This window comes from Elgaria multicarinata, chromosome 4 (genome assembly GCF_023053635.1).
Source record: "Elgaria multicarinata webbii isolate HBS135686 ecotype San Diego chromosome 4, rElgMul1.1.pri, whole genome shotgun sequence".
In the NCBI taxonomy this organism is placed as follows: domain Eukaryota; kingdom Metazoa; phylum Chordata; class Lepidosauria; order Squamata; family Anguidae; genus Elgaria; species Elgaria multicarinata.
This window is the reverse complement of record NC_086174.1, coordinates 88,624,213-88,645,972: the sequence shown is the minus strand read 5'-3', so window position 1 is coordinate 88,645,972 and position 21,760 is coordinate 88,624,213. Positions and strand designations below refer to the sequence as shown.

Sequence of the window (21,760 nt, the reverse complement as noted above, 5' to 3'; positions counted from 1 at the left end):
GGTGCTATATATAAATAAATAAATAAATAAATAAATAAATAAATAAATAATAATAAGGGTTACTACCTTCGTGCCTCACACAACTTTTTCGGTACAATAGGATACAAATGATTTGGGAAGAAGTAGGATGTTCATTCAGGTAAGGAAAAGAAATAGTGACCAAGTTTGTATCTAACAAGAATTCCAGAGTTATCCTTGTGGATAAGCAGGAGACAGTGGGTGCCTTTCACACACTTGTCACTTCTGCTTTCAATCAACAACCCAGGAATTCCATGTTCCTGGGTTATCATGACATCTGAACCCAGGAAGTCTGGGATGTTTAGAGATTAAACAACTGAAGAATTAACCCAAGAATCACCCATGGTTTGTTCTTGGGGTAACTCTGTATTGTTTAATCCCTAAACAACCCAGAGTTTCTGGTTTCAGATAACACTATAACAACCCAGGAATGGGGTAATTCCTGGGTGGTTGATTAAAAGCAAAAGCGATGAGCACCCAGGAGGCAGCACATATGAATAGTTCAATAACTTGGGTTGGCTTCTTTTCTGCCAGATGGACATTCCCTGAGTTGAGTTTTCCCCAGAATGATCCTGCTGATTGAAAGGGGGTGAGTTGGTCCTCCCTTTCTTTTACAGCAACCATCACACAGCACCATGTACATTGATGGTGCTATATAAATAAATAATAATAATAATAATACACACACACCCAATTGTTATAGGGAGTCCCCCAAACCACTTGAGCACATTTAGGGAGCATAGGGAACTGCAGAAGAAAGATCATTGCTTCCATTCCACCAGTGACATTCCTCTGCTGGGTCAGAAACTTCACCACAGGCAGACACAGTCATTATCTATCCAACACCTTGTGATTTTCTTGCCTATTAAGCAACTTTAAATAATCTAGGCAGTAAAATGGAATTAGCACTTCCAAAAAACAAAGCCACTCCACTTTCCTTCCTTCCATAAGGTATAATTCAGCTTATCTCATATTCTTTTGTTATTATGTCAAGCGTTGTTGTTGTTGTTATCATCATCATCATCATCATCATCATCATTTCTATACCTCCCAATAGCCAAAGCTCTCTGGGAGGTTTACAACAATTCATAAAATAATAAAATACAACATGATGGTAGGACATGAGGTAAGTTCTATCACACATTATGGGATAGTGGCACTTTATAGACAGGGGGCTGTTTTCAAAGGCCCCAATTTATTTATTTATTTATTTATTTATTTATTTATTGCAATTTTCTGTCCTACCTAAAATCTCTGTTGAAGAACAGATCTGGAATGAAAAACAGTGAATTTGCTAAAAACTTCTCTCATTCATAAAGGCTAGTTTGATATGAACATCTCATACAATTCAGTGTCTGTAGAAGATTTTGATGCAAAACAGTGCTCAAGCATGGCAAAACCTCAGCGTTGCATTCTTCCCAGGTGACTTGCACAGTAACTCTTGTTGAATTTAATGAGCTACAGCTGCACATAACTTGCTTCTTTGTGTATGGGAATGAACTACATTTGTATGAGGGAGATAAAGAATAGAAATCTCTGGCAACCATACTGTATGCACACATTGTAAAACTCAGTGGAGAAGGAATGAACAAGAGACTCAAGGTGAATCAATTATAGTACACTTGCTCTTCAGCACCATTACCTTCAAATATAGCAATGCAGAATCGATTACTACAGGCAGCTGGCACTTTATTAAATTTTACGCACACAAACAAAACAAAACACACAAAAAGACTGCTGGCAAGTGACATCTGATGGAATGACTCACCAGCGAATATTAAGAAGTTAATAAATGGAAAGAAATAAAAGGCTTTATTTGTCAAGGTTTCTGAAATGACTATTCTAGCACTATTATGTAGGCTTAAAAAACCCATTACTACTTTAGCACTGACTTTCATTAGGCCAGTGGGGCTGAGAGTGCTACCAAGGTGTGAAGCACATGTAAGTCCCTTCATCTATGTCCATAAAGCCAGGGACATCAGTAGGAGCTTCTACAATAATCCGGCCTTTTAGAAGTAATTGTAAAACTGGAGTTTGAAAAACCTCTTCTCCTTTTCCCTTTGAGCATATGGCGCCTATAAAGTGACCTGTTAGCCAGCTATCTAATTATTTATAAACTTTTTTTAAAAAAAAGTAAATACAATTCTTAATAACTTGTTTCCACGATTAACGCTTACAAGCCAGGATGAAGGCTATATATTGGCTTAAACAAAAACAAGGAATGCAATTGCAGAAGTATTCAACATGAAGCCCAGTTTGTTTGTGATAATGGGCCAGTGCTGATCCCTTTGTGGGGAGGGTACCATGTGAGTAATTGCCCAGGACCTGACATTTGGAGAGGGCCAGAGGAGCATTGACAAACTACACTCTTAACTGAGAAAAAAAAGAAGGGTGTCCTTAAATGAAAATTCAGTCCCTTGGTTTCTCCAAAGTGTTTTTCTTTAAAGTCTGGGCCAATACTCCGAAAGCCAATTGCTCACATGCTAAGACTTGTACCATGACCTGCAGACTGCCATCTTGCAGCAACCAGGAAACGGGCCTTCTCTCTGGTGCTACCCAGTTTATCAAATGATCCACACATACACCAGTATTCAGGAGACACCAACAGGAACAAATCTGGTTGTGTTGCAGGGCTTGGTTGTAGATGATGGATCATGTGTTGTGTTCACTACAATTTTTCTAACATCTCTTCCTTCCATATCCGAAGTGGAAAAATCATTTCCTATTGAGCTGTGGCTGGTTGCCAGGATTTTGTATTTGACTCAAGTCATTCTTCTAACCTCCTTATAGGGAGAGGGGAAAAGAGATATTATGATATACGGAAAGGGAGCCATTGATGGCCAGATCATTCTTTTATCCTATGGCGTTTCCACCTTTAACGATTGCCCACATATGGATCATGGGTATAGGAAGTGGTAAATTACAACTGCACCTGGTCATCTGAAAGTCAAGCCCCTGCCTTGTATGACGTAGTGGGATAGAAATGATATCCTAGGGCAGTTTTCCCACTCTGCAACTTTTACTATTCCCAGTCAGCATGGCATTGGTCATGCTGACAGGGGCTGATGGATATTATGTGCCAACACAGCTGGAGGGCACCAGGTTGGGTAAGGCTGTCCTAGGCCATATCAATATTCAGGACATTCCTGGTACAGTAGCCAAAAAAAGTTACGCTACAAAGCAGTCTTACAAACTAAGTGCTCTTAAGTGACATCTGTATCCTCATATGAAATGAGGTAGGAGAAGGGAATTTTGAAAAGAAGGAAGGAGCAGTGGTATAAAAAAGGCGAAAATAAAACTGTTGGGCTCATTTTCTGTCATGATTGAACAATCCAATCCTTGTACATCTAGCAGTAGCAAGTCCATCAGGTATTGCAACAGACCTAATTTCCACAGTGCTGAAGATCCCATCTCAGACCACCTCACTGAGGTCAATGCCATGTGAAAGCTACCCTTCAGCATCGCCGCTGCTTAACACAGTATTTTTCAGTTGCCAAGGCAACAGGGCAGTTGTACTAAATCACCCAGTGAGACATGAAGGCTAAGTGAGATGCTGGGAGAGGAAAGCAATTAACAACTTGAGGAAAACTTGAGGCCTCCTTCTGACACACTTTGGATGTTCCTCATTAGGGTACCTTCCCTTCTGAAGTGGGCCTGTCAGGCCTGTAGCCAGCCTAAATGTTCTGGGGGAACTGCCAAAAAGGGGGAGGGGGAGGAGTTCATCCAGTTTACAGATCTTTTAAAAACTAAATTGTAAAGTTTTTAAATTATTTGTAAAGGGACAGCGAAAAATTAGAGGGGACAGCCCCCACCCCTGGCGGCCAATCTGTTGCCTGTTATATTCTAGATGAGGCAAACTGCAGGAGATCTAGCTATCGTTAGAGGGTCTGGGGTTTTTTTAATGTTCAAATGTTTAAAAATGGCTATGGCTATGGCGGTTAACCATGGCAGGGTCTGTGTCTAGGGGCCAGGGCAGGCATAATGTGTCCAGCTCTGGCAGCAGCGTACGCTTGTTCGAAGGCTTCACTATATCAAACTAAGGGCTGCTCAAGCCCATGAGAAACCAGGTCCATGTGCTCATTTGTAATGCAGCGAAGTCCGCGCCCCTGTGGCTCTTCTAATTTAGATCTGACTGACATAAAATTGCCACATCAGATTGGCAGGCCTGATGAAGAGGCACTTAACTCACAACACAACCCATGTTTAATTCACAACAGCTCAGCTCACTTTGTGGTGATGCTGTAAATGTGGGTTTGGCATCATCTGGAGTGTTACCAGAGTTTTAACTTTATACGGTGGAGGTTGTTGTTTTAATTGATTGTCCTTGGGTGTGTCAAATTCTTATTTTTTGCTGCTGCTCTGTGTGTGTGTGTGTGTTATTTATGGTGCAATCTTCTAGACATCTACTTGGAAGTCCCATTGAGTTCAATGGATTTACTTCAAGGTAAATGGACATAGGATTGCAACCTTAATTATGGGTAGTCCCCCCCCCCGTTTTATTGTTTTTATCACTTATAGCCTTTGTACTAATAATGTAAAGAATAGAGTAACACAAAAGTAAATCCTAAATTTCCACCCAGCCCTATATTTTTATACTCAGAAAACAGGTAAGTAAATATGATTGCAGCCTTGATTCATCTTTAGAGTGTTTCTCCACCATGCAGATATTTCTTGACAGAAATCAAGAAATATTTGTACCTCTTTACACAACATTTATTTTTCCTAGAATGGGCTGTGTTTGTTTCCTTTCCTTTATGACTTGACTGTTTCACAACACTGTTCCTTAGCAAGGAATTCTAAAATACTTTGATATGTTTGGTAATTATGCTTCTCATTATGTCTAACTTTTATTCTTCTCATTTCCAATTCTGCAGTTGAAGTTCTGGGAGTTTGTATCCTTGGAATATATATATATATATATATATATATATATATATATATATATATGTTATTTTGGGGGAAATTGTAATGGCCATTGGTCAACAGCAATAAAAACTTACCGCTATGGGGCAAGAAGTTCTAATTTTTCCAAAGTTCAAAGCAAAGCACAAGATGATACAGAATATAAGAAACATGCATTTTGCTGATTTGAATAATCTGTTTTTGGCACAGAACAGCCTTACTTAAATGAAATCTCACCATAAGTGGGGAACCTCTGGCCCTCCAGATGCTACCCCCTAGGGTGACCACATGAAAAGGAGGAGAGGGCTCCTGTATCTTTAGCAGTCATTTAGAAAGGTAATTTCAGCAGGTGTCATTTATATGAATGCAGCATCTGGTGAAATTCCCTCTTTATCACAATGGTTAAAGCTGCAGGAGCCATGATCTCTTTTGTATCTGGTCATTCTAGCTAAAGAGGGCAGGGCTCCTGCAGCTTTAACTGTTGTGATGAAGAGGGCATTTCACCAGGTGCTGCATGCATAAAAATGTCACCTTCCGAAATTCCCTTTTCTATGCAACTGTTAAAAGATACAGAATCATAGAATAGCAGAGTTGGAAGGAGCCTACAAGGCCATCGAGTCCAACCCCCTGCTCAATGCAGGAATCCAACCTAAAGCATCCTTGACAGATGGTTGTCCAGCTGCCTCTTGAAGGCCTCTAGTGTGGGAGAGCCCACAACCTCCCTAGGTAACTGATTCCATTGTCATACTGCTCTAACAGGAAGTTTTTCCTGATGTCCAGCTGGAATCTGGCTTCCTTTAACTTGAGCCCGTTATTCCATGTCCTGCACTCTGGGAGGATTGAGAAGAGATCCTGGCCTTCCTCTGTGTGACAACCTTTTAAGTATTTGAAGAGTGTTGTCATGTCTCCCCTCAATCTTCTCTTCTCCATGCTAAACATGCCCAGTTCTTTCAGTCTCTCCTCAGGGCTTTGTTTCCAGACCCCTGATCATCCTGGTTGCCCTCCTCCTTCTCATACGGTCACCCTACTGTCCCCACCAGCAAGCCAAACGGTCAGGCATGAAAGGAATTAGAGTTCAACAATACCTGGGGAGGGCCACAAGATGCCCATCCCTGTGGCTGAACAAAGATGTCCTGGATTCAACTCAAGCACACTAGGATGTCTCCTTACTGTTTGCTTCAGTCTTTTGACTTGTTTTGCTTCACCAGTATGCTTATTACTAGTTTTATTCTTGTTTCTGTTTAGTTTTCAGGACTTTATCTTCTGTCATTCTTCACAATCCTTGTTGGGCTGGTGCTCTACTCGTCCACATCCACATACGTTGCCCAGGATCCACGAGTGTACAAGCAGTTCCGAAACCCTTCAGGACCTGTTGTAGACTTGCCAGCCACTGGGCAGCTAGAACCTTCAGTAACGTACACCAGTCTAGGCCAGGAAACGGAAGAAGAACCTCACGTCCGAGTTGCCTAAACTCAGGCCCTTGCCACCCTTGGTGGAGTTTGTATCTCCATTATCTCTGTATCATTCATAGAGAAAGGTATTTACCAGATGCAGTTGCTCAAGTGGGCTGCAAGGTAGCAAATAGGGAAGGCTTGTAAAAAATACAGACGAAATTGTTTCTAAGTGTGAACAGCTAAGAGCAGTAACTCTCAGTCCTTTGTTTAGGGCTGTGCTTTTCAAACTGGAGTTCCTCAGAAACTCACCAGCGGTTCCTTAATGAAATGGTGGGCAAAGCTTGCCTGAAGGACAGCTTGCTTATAACCAAGTACCCTTGGAATGTGCACAATGGGTATATTCTGGCATGCACCTTTGGTTCATGTGCGGCAACAGTAAAGTCCAAGAATGGCATACTTGAACTGAGTGTTTTCCTAGAACATATCTGTTGTATATATTCCAAGGGAAGCGGGGTAGTAGAGCATATCCTGAGAATCTTCTGCAGCGTGCTAGAATTTCATGGCAAATGGTTCCTCAGCGGATATTGATATGAAACTTACGGTTGGGTGAAAATTCAAAACAAACAGGATCGAGATGGGCACAGCCTGTAGTGAACAGGCCTTCTACCTCAATTCTGCTCCTACCCCTGGAGTTAGCTTGGGGGAGCTGATACAGGACAATGGCAGACACTCCTGTCAATGGGCAGAGTGCCACCTTTTTCCATTGGGGACCTGGAACTTGGACTACAGGTCCCAGGATCCCTAGCAGGAAAAGTCACACTGCAATTGCTTCCTGCTAGTACGGAGTTCTCCTTGCTAGCAAATAATCCACAGAACATCTGTTCCCACCAGAGATCCTGGGGACTTGTAATAAACTCTCTGGTCTCCAGCAGGAAAAGACAGTGCCAACCAATGCCACCTTCTTACCTCCTGGTTTTCCCTCAAGGTAGGGTGTGTGTTTTTGCCTTAGGGATGAGGGAGAGGAGGCGGCAGGTGTTCCACGGGGCATTTTAAGTGTCTTTGACTGGAACACTTGAAAAACCCTGAGCACTTTCAGGACAAATGGGAGTACAATCAGCCATCCCTAGCAGAAAGGGGTCTGCTAAAAACAGTTGGATTTGGGGATTAGCAGTTAATGCAACAAGGGAAGACTATTAGTAAGCCACTCAAAATAACTTGTGCAGATGCTCAGAAGGCAAGCTGAAATTCCATAAGATACAAAAAGGATATTTCTGTACCTCTTGTGCACTGGCTTTGCCAATGGTTATGCAGTGTTTCGGTAAACCCACGCATGTAAAGTAGGTCCACATATACACACAGACAGTCTTAACTATTGTCCAATAATGCGTTGGTTTGTGCAGAAAAGGGCAAGTTAGTCACAGCGCCTATACCCTAGTGCCATTCTGTTCATTCAGCTGTCTTAGCTACCTAGCTGCCAACCCCCAGAGGCAGGTTTTCCCCAACTTGGCACTTTCCGGATGTATTGAACTACAACTTCCATCATCCCTGGCCAGCATGCTGGCTGGGAATGATGGGTGTTATGGTCCAATACAACTAAAGGGCACCAGATTAGGCTGTTCTAAGGAATTCTGGGAAGCCAGGGGATGGACACTAGCACTATTCATCTCTATTCTAGGAATAGGTTGAAAACAAACAAGTTAACCCTTTTTAAAGAAATATTTACAACTGTGAAGTACTAAAGCATTGACCTTTTTAAAAATGTTACATAATCTTGCTGTTGGCTAGGTTCTCCATTCAGTGACAGGGAAATTATATTTCCACTTCAGTGTCTTAACCTTGCAGATACAATACCAATTTCTTACTCTTTTCAAACGGAATCTGTACTAAGAAAGTACATTTTCTATTTTTAAAAATTATTTATCATGGGTATTGTGACTTAAGGGGAGAAAGAATGGAGCACAGTTTTATAGATTTTCTGTATACAAGGCAAACACAAGAACAGTTGACCTGCACTCATCTACAATCTGATATTGACCACATTAGGGATAGGCAAATCTGTCAAATTCAATTTCACTCATTTCTTAATTTTTCCAAATTTAAGTTCATTTTGTCCTGTTTCCACATCCATTTGTGATTTATTTAGGTCTGCATGAAAATGCAAATGTATTTTTGTGCACATATCTCAAAATATATGAACATTGTACACTTTTTTTGCAGGTGATTTCCCATAAGATGAGGTGATTTCCCCTAAGATGAAGTGTTATTGAGCACACTTCTCTGTAATAAATGCATTTTATTTGCACTTTTCTGTCTTACATACATTTTATGGTCACACATTTTTAGTATGTGACCACAGAAGTGTGGATATCAAACTACGGTGTGAACTAAAGGAATTCCTCCCCCATCCCTAGCCCAAATGGAGATTGTTCTGGAAGTGTTACAAACGTAGTGTGTTCATAGCCCCTTTCATTTCTAATTGAGGCATCCTAAGTTATTCATATTTCTTCTTCACAATCTTTGTCTATTGATTTTATTTTGAATCCAATTATAGCATTTGCCATAAGCGACTTTCTTACATTTTGAGTTACTAGAGATGGACTACTTGTTACACTCACTAGAGGGATTGGTTTCCCTGTGGTGACCCCCACCACGTGTAGTGAGATGTCCATGTAGTGAGATCCTCCTGCTCACAGACATCCCTAATGACAAATAATTTAGCACCACACAGGGTGCTAAATTCAACCAGGAATGTGCCAACTCATTCCTTGTTGAAAGTGTAATCTGTAGCTAGGTCTTTAGTGTGGTCCTAGGAGATACACATTCCTTTTCCTAACCAACATCCTTACCTGATTTCCATTGCTCTATGATGCACCTGTGATGAGCAACTAATCTGGTTAACTCAAAAATAACGTGTTGGATTAACTTCCTGGTGCTCTTACCATTGGGTTAGGAAAAGCGCAGAATTGATTGTTTCTCCTGACAACCCAGAAACAGATCTCGAATAACTGTGTGCTCAAAAACAAACAACAAACCCTTTGACGGTATCTTCATAAAAACGTGAATGCTTTACACCCCAGTCCTAAACAACTTTGCTTGAAAGAAAGATTTAAATGGGACTCGGAGCTAAATATTTTTTAACTTTGCAGGCATCCCATATTTATATGCATCCCAATTTTTGCCGTATGCCAGAGCATGGAATCTTTCTGCATGGGCCAAACTATGTTATATACACAAATGTTCATAAGAGAGCCAAAACAAATTTTATTTTATTTTCCTTTTTTAAGGTAAAGCAGCCTCTGGATGACACATTTTTAGTCATAGGTGTGACAAGAGGAAAGGGATCACTTAATCCATTTTCCACCAGCTATTTCCTTCTCAAAATCAAGCCCTGCCCTAATAGGGTTACAGATACATGTATATCTTTGTAAAGCAATTGCCGCTCCTTTTAGGGCCCATTCCTATATTACCTCAGTGGTATGAGAACTGCTGCTTCCCATGCTGCTGTACTGGCACAGGATTCCCAAGTCACATGAAAGCAGTTAGTGACATACCAAGGTTTCACCAGCTCCCAGGATGTCACAGCTTCCGGTCCAGCAAAGAGAAAGGCACATGGGAATGGGCTTTAATTCTCCCAACTGTGTGCTAGATTGTGGGCAGGGTTGTTTTTTTTATAAGGGAAAGAGGCAATAATGTACATAGCCATGCACAGACACTTCCAGTGTCATAGACAGAGCCAGAATCATCTCTTGTCTTTCTCCATGAGGCCAAAACATTGCAGCTTTCATATGACTGGTCTTGATTTGCCTGCTTGCATAGGGTGACCATATTAAAAGGAGGACAGGGCTCCTGTACCTTTAACAATTGCATAGAAAAGGGAATTTCAGCAGGTGTCATTTGTGTGCATGCCTCACCTGGTGAAATTCCCTCTTCATCACAACAGTTAAAGCTGCACTAGCTATACTACAGTGACCACATACAAAAGAGGGCAGGGGTCCTGCAGTTTTAACTGTTGTGATGAAGAGGGAATTTCACACGACACCTGCTGAAATTCCCTTTTCTATACAACTGTTAAAGATACAGGAGCCCTGTCCTCCTTTCCATATGGTCACCCTACGCTTGCATGGAAGCTCAACTGAAAACAAAAGAGTAATTGATTTCTCTAGAGCCCCCACTTCTTGAGAGAAAGGAAAGGTAGCCGTGCCTCAGTGATAGGAAAGTATTTCAAGAGATTTCCTTACAATGTAAGAGTCAAATAACTTCATTTATAGCTTGCTTTCCACATAGCTGACCATGGGAAAATACTATTTTACCTACCTCAAGGGAAGGAAAGTAAAGAGATGAGACTACAAAGGAATTGGATATTTCTTGAATGAGCTTAAGAGTGCCAGGGAAACACTTTCATATGTTCTTAGCACTGAAAATATGGGATTTGTGGTAAATGGCTCCATTTTTGTATGTAAAAAATACATTAGATGAAATCCATTCCCGTAGAAATAGTGTTCATTGCTGAATAGATTGGCGGTTTTTCGATTGGGAGGGTTGTTAGGGTCCTCTAAAAGTATTATTCTTGTGAGAAGGAATAAAATGTGCCATCTGGAGAATGAAATAGCATGGATTTCAACTCCGCAACCTGGATTTTTTTCTAAGGAAATTATTATCCATGTCCATGTCAGCTAATGCATATGAAGGCAAGGCCTGCTTCACACAATCATTGTAGCCCACCATGGCTTATTTGAGCCATGGTGGATTGTGGGACATGACAGTAGCCATTGCAAATAAGCAACAGTCGCTGTGGCTTATCATGATGTCCAAACCTAGTGAGGGTGGGTTGTTGATGTGGTTAACAAACCACCCATAACCCCAAAACAGCCCATTGGTTGTGGGTGGTTTATTAACTACAACAACAACCCACTCTGTGTCATGTTCAGATGTCACAATAGTCCACAACGACCATCTGCCATGGCTTGAATATTCACAATGGCCATCGGCACAGCCACAACCCACCATAGTTTAAATAAGCCATGGTGAGTTGTAGCGATCATACAAACTGGACCATTGTGTATGTAATTAGTGTTGTGTGCTGACCAACTGTGTGTCATGACATCAACATGTGGGTATGCATTCATATCCCCACTAAAAAATTCAGATAGGAACATCTGTGTAGGAATGAGGGGATTCTATTGCATGTAATCCACATGATTCGCACATGTCAGGATCCAACAGTGATCTATGTGGCATGATGGATTGGACAATTGTCCTTTGGCAGACCTATGGGCCACAGTGCTACAAAGAGGCCTTTTTCTTCACCTCGGTGGCTTTGAGATTGCTGCTACATTGTATAACCGACGCAGCACTGCCATGCAGCCACCACAGGGCTTTTAACACATATAGACAGCCAACAAGTCATAATTAAAGGTATGAAGTGGGAATGGCTTCTGAAATGTAAAGCAATTATATAAAATTAACTTTCAGGGGAAGTGCTTAGTACTGGGGTGATACTGTTACGTGATTGTTTTTATATTTGGTGCAAATGCCTTTCCTGTCACAAGCCCCAGGCACTGCTTAAATATCACATATATCCTTCACCACACTTCATTTACACTTAAATATTGGCTTGACTCCTGTGCTCAAGCCACTCTTTACAAATATTGTCTTCAATTCTGAACACGCTTAGGTTTGTCAAAGAGGTGGGGGGTTACATGCATGCGAATGTGTTCAGGAGTGGGGCCTTAATTGTTTCCTCAGGTTTCAAATCACAAGTCTACTAATGGCCATGGCCATCTCCCAGTCTGTTTTGCTACCTTTTATACCTATTAAATACCTTTCTCTGAGTCTCTTGTCCCATGCTTGATCTTAACGATTTCTTGAAGGATTTATCTGTTTGTTTCCTGCTTAAATGTTCATTTTGCATCATTGTTTATTGAAGACTTCTATTGTTATTATTTATTTTGTAAGCCAAATGTTCTTGTAGGTTTTGTTTTTAATAGCTCATTTTTATGACACTAATTTGTAGATTAAATCTCAATAGAAACAAACTGGATGGAAAGCATCTATTGGTCAATTCACTTAGAAGAGTTTTTACCATGGATTGGATCCTGGATCTGCCATCTGCCAGAGGAAGGGACCTTCGGTGAGAGGAATAGCTCTGCTTGCAGAACGTCCTTCCGTCCAATTTTGGGGGATTCCCCCTCCCCCACACACCACCCTATTCACCACAATTTCCTGACTCTCTGTGTAGCATTTTCAGGGGGCTGAAGGTGCAACCATGGGAAGGAGGGGCGTGAGGAAGTCCACTTCCATCTGTGCAATTGATCCAACGTGAATCCCATTCCAACTCTATAACAGGGTTGTAGCCTATAGATGAACAGAAAGTTGCTTTCTGGAGCTATTTTTTCTGATATTTCAAATCACTCCACAATGCACTGTTTACTTAACTAAACTGTGTGTTCTTGCACGTGTCACTGAATTATTAGCCTGTGAATCTGCCTTATACTGAGTCAGACCGTTAGTCCATCTAGCCCCATAGTATCTACTCTGGCTGGCAGCAGTTCTTCAAGGACTCAGGCAGAGGTCAACCAGCCCTGCTGAGCTCCTTTACCTTGAGATGCTGGGTTTTGAACCCAGCACCTTCTGCATGTGACTCAAGTGTTCTACTTCTGAGTGATGGGCCTTCCTCAATAAATACCATTGAAATCTGAGGCTATTGGGCTGTGGGGATGCTTACATTCTACTGTCTCCAATTAAACGTCTGAATTGCCTCACTATGTGGACATAAAATGAAACATTAACATAAATGTATAAACCTTATATGAGGTCCCATTAGAGAAAGTTACTTTTTCTAATATTTTGATTTCTTACCATTCCAAGAACTGCACTGGACACCAGCAGAGATCCTTCTGTCCTGTAGGTAGCTACAGCACCAGCTAAAAACAATGACTTCACAAGTACTGTATAGGCCACTTCGTGGAATATAAATGTATTCAGCTGTCCTGTTAGTACTGAATGGATATTGGCAAGATATATTTCAGCTATTGGATGAAAACTGTAGTAAGCAGCTTGGTTTTTCTCCAACATATGGACTTAAGGACACAATCACCAACCATGACAGACCAAGCAATTGACATTTTGCACCACTGTGTCAGATGAAGGCGCTTCAATGTATAGATTAGATGTTGCTAACTTGTGCCATTAACATTTTCAACGTGTGTAGTATTTTCTCTTTTTTAAAAACCATTTTAGTATTCTTGAGCTAGCTATAAATACGAATTTTACCCCATGGGTAGGATTTTAATTGTTAAATGCCATAATAAAGCACACTAATTTTGACACTTACGAACGGAAGTTAGAACCAAAAACAAACAACGTCCAACAATGTTCACTGAGAACAAATTATCTTCTGTTTTGATATTTGCATGCTCCAACATGAACTGGCTGTGGCAATGTAATGCCTGTATAATGTTTTCAAATAAAAAAAATACATCCTTTATGTAAGTCAAGGTTTTTGTTCTGAATCAGAATCAGGTTGACATTTGAATCAATGGGGAATGCTCTTTTTTTCAAGATGAGGTGAGGCCAAGTGATGGCCTTTGCTCAGGGGAGGAGCTGCCGTCAAGCCAATCTGTTTCCTATCTCTGTACAGTGCAGATGGAAGTGCTGACAACACACAATTGCTCATAGCTTTTCTTCTTTTCTATCTCTCATGTGTCTTTCCCTAGTAGCCTTTGTTACATTTCTCACATTTGTTCACTCAGATTGAAGGATTTTTATTTTTTCAAACATCACAGACATACATGACACAAAATCATTACATAAAATACAAACAAAGATACATACATAAAATACACGTGGAAATACACTAAAAACATCTAAGGTTAAGGTATACTTTCGGCCTTCTTCATATCAGAAATGTGAACTATCTTCTCTCGTTCCTTAATTACATTTAACACAATAATCAGATTCATTTCTTTCTTCTATCTTAACTATACATTATACACGAATCCACAAACAAATACATCATTTCTCTCTATTTCTTGTAAAAATTCTAAAAAGTTACATTGAACACAATAATCAGATCTTTCTTTTGTCTTAACTATATCTCATACATTGAATCCACAGACAAATACATCATTTCTCTCTGTTTCTTGCAGAGAGAGGTTTTCATTCAGATATGAACATGGATGTTGACCTTTCTCTCATTATCGATGTGAGTTTTGCCATCTCTGCCAATTCCAGTATCTTCAACATCCATTCATTCGTGTTGGTGTTGTTTTGTTCTTCCATTTTGGGGCATGCAACAGTCTCGCTGCCATTTTCATATATAAAAATAAAATCCCCACTTCTTTTTTAGCTGTTTATCCATTAGTTCCAATAGGAAGGCTTCCGGTTTCATTTGTAAATTAGTCTTTAGTATTTTTTGAATTAAGGAATGTATTTGTGTCTAAAATGCTTTGGCTTTTTTACAAGTCCACTAAAGATAATAAAATGTTCACTTTTAGGATTGCCTGTAGACAAGTGTTCCTCAAACTGTGTTTCATGGAACCCTGATGTTCCACGTGATGTGACTAGGGGATCCATGGGAACATTTCAGTGGTTGTGATAGGTTCCTCTCTATATCTAGACTAGGGATGCTGGAGAAATTCAAGATGGACTTTATTTGTTTATATACTTTCCCAAAATTTATGCAAATTTATTTGTAGGAAAATATGCAAGTTTCTCCTGAAACATATGCCATACTAGAATATATGTGGGGGACAGTTGAACGAAATGGGTGACAATATGCTAGATGTTATGCACTAGGATAAATTATATAATTTGTTGCAAACTTTCTTACATAATTATTCACATATTTTTCCACTCAACGAGGGGGGGGGATTCAAATCCATCTGTGAACAGACACCAAATGAATGACACCGCACAATCCACAAAATATATTCAGGATGGATTTCACAAAATCCAGACTTCTCTAGCCTAGCCCCCCCTAGAACATTCTGGGAATGGGGCAAAGTATGGCATGATAAAGGCCTCATCTGGAAGTATCCAATGGGCTTCTAGTATTCCAATGAAATTATTCTAGATGCACTATACACTTATGGCAATTATAGTGAACTGTTGTTCTCATTGCCGAACACTTGGTAGCTGGTAGACATGATACTCATGCAAGAAATCTAGAAGGAATGGGATCCTTTTGCCTCCAAGCCAGGAGTCCAAGGGATCTGGCACTTACTCTCAAGGAGTGTTGTATGTGTAAATACCACAGAGTAAAACAAATAAAATTGACTATTCTCGTCTTGTTTAATAGGTGAATCTGATTATTTAATTGGGAATTATTGTAAAAACACATCATACTCATTTTGTGTGGTCCTACTAAAAATGACTTCATATTTTCCTCACAACCCTATACCATTTTTATTTTACTTTTTACAGCTTTGGTAATATTCTCCTGTTAATCTAACTGGAACTTACCTCTCTCAATCCAGATAACTAAGAGTATGAGAAGGATTGTGTATGAGGCCAGTATTTTTTGCCCTATTAATGAAAGTCGTGGCAAGAAAATTCACTTCTACATTTTCCATTTTTGCTGTACATAGCTTACAACAGGTGGGAAAGTATGTCATATAGAAAGAATATGGAGTTTTCTTTCTTTTTTTCAACTTTTGGAAATACTAAAACCAGCATGCTGAGTGTAGATATACAGATAAGGTGTATATCTTTTATTGAACTGACTTTTGTTGGAGGGACTCTGAAATCTCTCATGTGTAAAAGTCTTTCATCAGTTAAGAATGGGCACAAAGTAACTCAAAGGGTGTTTCAATGTCTGATAAGACAGAAATCTTGCAAAAAAACAACCACTGGACGTTACCACTTCAAATAATCTGAGATCAAAGAAACCACCAGCAGGAGTTATTTCAATTAATTTCCATCCATTTACTTCCTAGTGAGAGGCAGGGGTTTAAGTGTAAATTCTCCTGTCAAAGCATTTAAAATTGACTTTCTTTTTACTTCCATTTTATACTACACCCTCACAGTGACCTTTAGTGAAAGAGAATGAGAAAAACAATTTATTTCAATGCAGTTGAAAAATCACACTAATCTAGTGGTGGTTTTTTGGTCATAAAAGACACCTTGCACATGCAAAACAGCTATCCCACATACACAGACCTGGTTCAGATGTAACAGCAAGCCATCTTGGGGTGCTTAATATCCACCATGGGTTGTTGGGGTGTTTAGCCACCCCAACAACCCTCCCTCACCAGGTTCACATGTAACAACAAACCGCAGGGCACACGGGCACAAACACACACCACCAGAACTTGAATTTCCAAAATGGTGGTCAGCACCACAATGAGAAATTGCAGGAAAGTTTACCCACAGCGGCTTCTCATTATGTGTGAACTGGCTCAGAGTCTCCCATAAGATCTTTCTTCTGGGGGAATAACTGAATCCTGTGTAAATTGATAGAGCAAAATACGTTGATCTGTTTCTGCATAACTGAGGTGATGCGCGTGTGAAAGTGTTCACAATGGTATTATTCCGTGGATAGCCATTTTGTCTTTCTAAATTTAGTGTCCCACATCTGTTCTTAGATATTGAAAGCTACTCACATCAAACTTCCACTTGAATCTACATATGAAAGACAACTTCTCACAGACCCTTTTTCTTCCCCCAAAGAGAACTTTGCACTAAATGTCCCAGTTCACACGATTGCAGCTGGGGAAATAAGCCATAGCGGCTTATTTTCTCTGCCACACGTGCTGGTCATGTGCCAGGGAGATTAGTATAATTTCCCTTGGCAGCACACCTTATCATGTCATGCAAACCTGGCCAGGGTGTCTTGTTGCCATGGGTAACAAGCCACCTAGAACTCATGGACCAGTTATTTTTCTTTTCACCTCACCAGTTTGCCTTCTAAGAAATGGGTGTTTTGTAATGGGCTATATCCACCATAGTAGCTAATTATAAACGGGCAAGCCCCCTATGGCAACCATTTTGTGAGAACACCACAACACTCAAAATGTCCAATATGCCTGCTGTGCCAAAAAGGTTGGGGACCCCTGAATAATGCACCTGATAGGTTATGGGGCTGAGATTTACAGGTTATGACAAAGCTCATCTGTGGCAGCAGATTAGTTCCTGATGGACTCTGCATATTAAACTCCTCTTCTTGTTCTTTCAAATCCCATTCAGTTTCACAGAGGCCAGATTCCTTGCTGATTTCCACAACAAATCAGCAATCAAATTGGCATGCTCTTAAAACGACTACTTTCCTAAATGAAATTATCATGGGGAGGGAAAGAGGAGACTAATCACAAGAATAATTGGAAGCATTCTTCTTCTGTGGCTCATGGAGAACCTTTGTTTCTATTCTCTGATATAGCTTTTGGCATTAAATAGAGTTTTAAAAGCTAAAGTAGGTCACACATGCACCGACTGATTCTGTATCTGTTTTATGTCTCTGAGTTTTGCCTACATTAATTAAAAAGCAGAGAGATAAAAAGAAAAGACAACTTGTGAAATAGGGTGACAACTTGATTCTATTAAGTCTAGTGGAATTCTGATTAGCTGCACTTCCCGTTACGTTCAGTATTCAATTAAGCAGTCTAAGGGAAAGCTTTCAGGGAGGGGGATGTGTTGTACCCACTCCTCTGCATGAACTGGGAAATAAATGCTATTGAGTTCAGTGGACTTGTTTCCAACTAAGTGTGGATATCCTACATCAGGTAGGATATTTATTTTATTTATTATTGCGTTTATATCCTGCATTTTTTTCCTGCAAGGAACCCAAGGCAGCATACACAATCTTCTCTCCACTTTATCCTCACAACAACAACCCTGTGAGGTCGGTTGGGCTGAAAGTCTGTGACTGGCCCCAAGTCACCCAGTGGGTTTCCATGGACGAGTGGGGACTAGAACCCAAATCTCCCGACTCTCAGTCCGACACTCTAGCCACTACACCACACTGGCTCTCATGAGGATATCTCATAAGGATATGCCCATGTTTCGGCTGTATGTCCAAATGGAAAAAGACATAAATGCAGAGATACCAGTAGGTCACAAAGAATGAAAGTCTAGGTTCCATGTTTGATCCACACTAGTGAGATGGTATAACTCTTTAACTCCAATCAGACTCAGCCACTCTCATCCGTATTTTTATAATCTCAAGACTAGACTATTGTATAATGTGCCTTTGATGATTATTTTAAAGCAAAATAAACTTGCACATACAATTTTGTTGTATGCACATTTTTCAGTGTGACTGTGATCACTCTGCAAAATGCACATACAACGAAATTGGCTAAATGTGGCTTTCCAAAGTACTGAGTAATAATAGGCCTACAAGGCCACAAATGGCATTGTATTACACACCCAAACAACTAGAATTACTATTTGCAATACAATACTTTTGGTGAGAAAATCTGCTATCTACAAATGTCTGCACAATTTAGTACTGCTGTTTATTTTTTATAAAATAAAACACAGGCCTGTCTTCAGATGTAGGTTGGGGATATTAGGCAATCTTGCTGTGTTTGAATCACTGGGCAGTATGGAGGAAACACCATGTCATGGGATCAGATCAAGAAGTTCCTAATTCTGGTTTCAACAGCAGCCAGTCAAATGCCTTTGGCAACTCACACTGGTATAATGGTGAGAGTTATTTTATCTTATTTGTCCCCAGCAACTGATGCCCAGCATCTGAACATGGAGAGCCCATTAAGCTATTGCAGATGATACCAATCAATAGACCTAACCTGCCTTTAAAAAGCTACCCTAAATCCTGTGGTAGTAAATTCCATAACTTAATTATTGTATTTTATAGTGTTCTTTTGTTGTTTCAAAATCTAATGCCAGTCAGTGCTAGTGGGCTTGTTCAGGCAACACACTAAGCCATGGTAAGGCCATTAACCCTTTTGCAACAAGTGGTTAGTGAGCATGTTTAAACCATGTTCATGTAGCCACCATAGTTAGGTATGGTTCACATGACACGCTAAGTCATGGTTCACATGACACCCTAAACCATAATATTTAGCTCAAAATGCTTAACCATTAGGGTTTAGCATGTTGTCTGAAGAGGGCCACTGAGTAGTAAGATAATGAATGTGAGACGATAGATAGATAGATAGATAGATAGATAGATAGATAGATAGATAGATAGATGATAGATAGATATGATAGTCTATCGGGGGGGGGGGTCCATTTCTCTCTTACTCCCTCCTCCTCAGAGTCATATTTTCCCCTAAACTAAAAAAGCTTTTCACAGGGACATGCACAAAGCCATGTTCATTGTAGTTCTCCTTTTTTCATTCCTTTTCCAGACCAGATATCCTTTTGAGATAGAGCTGCTGGAACTATATCCAATACTCTATATAGTGACAGCAGGATGCATGGGATTTTATTTTTAAGTCGTTTCCTAATCATTCATAACATTGTGATTACCTGTTGTATTACTACAATATACTTAGCTGATGCCTTCAGTGAGTTGTCCACCCTGAGCCCAAGTTCTTTTTTTCTGTGTAGCCACAGCCTATTTTGACTCCATCAACATATATGTGGTTAAATATATAGTCCCTACATCAAGCCTGCCATTTTGTTCCCCAACTTGATGAGATCCTTTTGCGGCTTGATAGTCTTCTTGGGATTTCACCAACCTGAATTATTGGGTGTCATTTACAATCTTATCTACTTCACTGTTCACCTCCTCACAAAACTGTTTATGAATCATTAGATACAGGAGCACAAATTGTGGGGGTGGGGGGCGGACAAGCCCCCTCCAGGATTTCCCAAACAGGTAACATCATTAAGCTCACAGCCTGAGACAGTAGTAGGAAATGAATCTGGGGAAGGCTGAACCTGACACAAAAGGAGAGTGGTTTTTGTTTTGCAAAGAGATCTGCTGGGCAGCTGGAGGAAGCGGAGTTTGCCTTGATGCTGAACAGAGTATAAATAAACCTTCATAAAAGAAAGGAAGCGCTGAAGCCCCAGCAAGTTCATCCCTCCCAGGACTGGAGTACAGGAGCGTAATATTGGGATTAGCAATGGGACTGGTGTTTCCTGGAAGTGGAACTGTGTACCTGCACAAGAATGGGGAGTGAAGTTGGAGGCCTTGAAGCAGCAGAACCAGCAGCATATAGAGGCCTCGTGGCAGCTTGGTGAGAGCCTCAAGGCCAATTTGGAAACACAGCTGAAGCAGAGGCTGCAGGCTTCACACTAGGCTATCAGAGCCTTGTTGGACCTTCAACTACAAGGAGTCAGGGCTGACCTAGAAGCCCAATTACAGGATTCCCAATCTGGATTGGCAAGGAAAATCGAGGAGGTAGGTGAGAGATTGAATAACTTAAGATCGTTGAATCAGTAGCTGACAATCAAAGAGCTTGGTCAATTTGGAGCTGGCAAACCAACAGAATAATTAAAAATGCAACAAAGAGTTTCAGGAAATGGAAAGAAGGCTGCAGGTGGTAAAGCAAGAGTGGCAGCCCACCATGGGAGTGAGTGGTTTGGCAGACCAAGAGCCAGCAACCTCAAGTAAGAACCTCACTGTTGTGGACGCTTCTCCCCAGTATGCCCTCTGTAAAAGTCTAGAGAGAAGGGAGCTAGCCCCTTTAGCAGGAGTAGCACAGAAACCCACTCTTTATAATGGCAAAGTGTCCCAGGAAGCCTATCTTCCCAGTTTGAAATAATATCCCAGATACAAAAGAGGGCAGGGCTCCTGCAGCTTTAAGAAGAGGGAATTTCACCAGGTGCTGCAGGCATACAAATGACACCTGCTGAAATTCCCTTTTCAACACAATTGTTAAAGGTACAGAAGCCCTGTCCTCTTTCCCATATGGTCACCCTACTGCCAGCAGAAAGAGCAGTGCTTTTTTTCTGCCAGCAGAAAAACTGGAGAGAAGAATTTTTCTGCTTCCCCCTGAAACACCACTGCACTTGGTAAGTAAAGAGGCGAGAGAGAATCATGGGATGGCTAGGCAGCTGAGGTAGTAGTAATTCCAATATTCTTGCAAAAAGAAAGAGGAATTCTGCTCCGCTGGGGGATGGAACTACCCATTTGAGGGGAGGGAAGAGAAGTAAGTTTGCATACGCAAAGGGAATATTTATTTTTGTTGTCTCAATGAATGAATATATTCATTAAACAAAAACCTACGGTTTACAAAACAACATTAAGGCTCTACAGTTTTCAACCAAGCACCAAACAGCGGGGAAATTGGGAGTTAAGGCTCACAAGCCTCTAATGCCACATCCTCCCTAAGGAGGCAGAAAGTACCAGTGAAATTCTCATAATGCCAAAGCAGATAAACCATGAGCACAGGATGGAGAATAGGATATGCAGAGGTGACTGTGGGGTTGTGGAAAACTGATGACGAACAACTTAGAGCCACCTACTTCTCTTTTGTTTAGAGCAGCCCTTCCCCAACCTGGTGCCCTCCAAAGGTGTTGGACTACAACTCCCATCA

At 40.7% G+C, this 21,760-nt stretch overlaps 2 protein-coding genes across 2 annotated transcripts in view; one reads left to right on the top strand and one right to left on the bottom strand.

Annotated features, from left to right (window-relative positions):
- The window catches only part of SLC35F1 (solute carrier family 35 member F1), a 249,007-nt gene extending 242,322 nt beyond the window's left edge, over nucleotides 1-6,685 (top strand). Inside the window, exon 8 of the mRNA XM_063124731.1 lies at nucleotides 6,166-6,685. Within this exon, the coding sequence (XP_062980801.1) occupies nucleotides 6,166-6,390 (225 nt within the window). The 3' untranslated portion in view covers nucleotides 6,391-6,685. The remainder of the gene's footprint in view (nucleotides 1-6,165) is intronic.
- The window catches only part of CEP85L (centrosomal protein 85 like), a 393,742-nt gene that overhangs the window by 215,659 nt on the left and 156,323 nt on the right, over nucleotides 1-21,760 (bottom strand). The gene's annotated exons all lie outside the window — the stretch shown is intronic.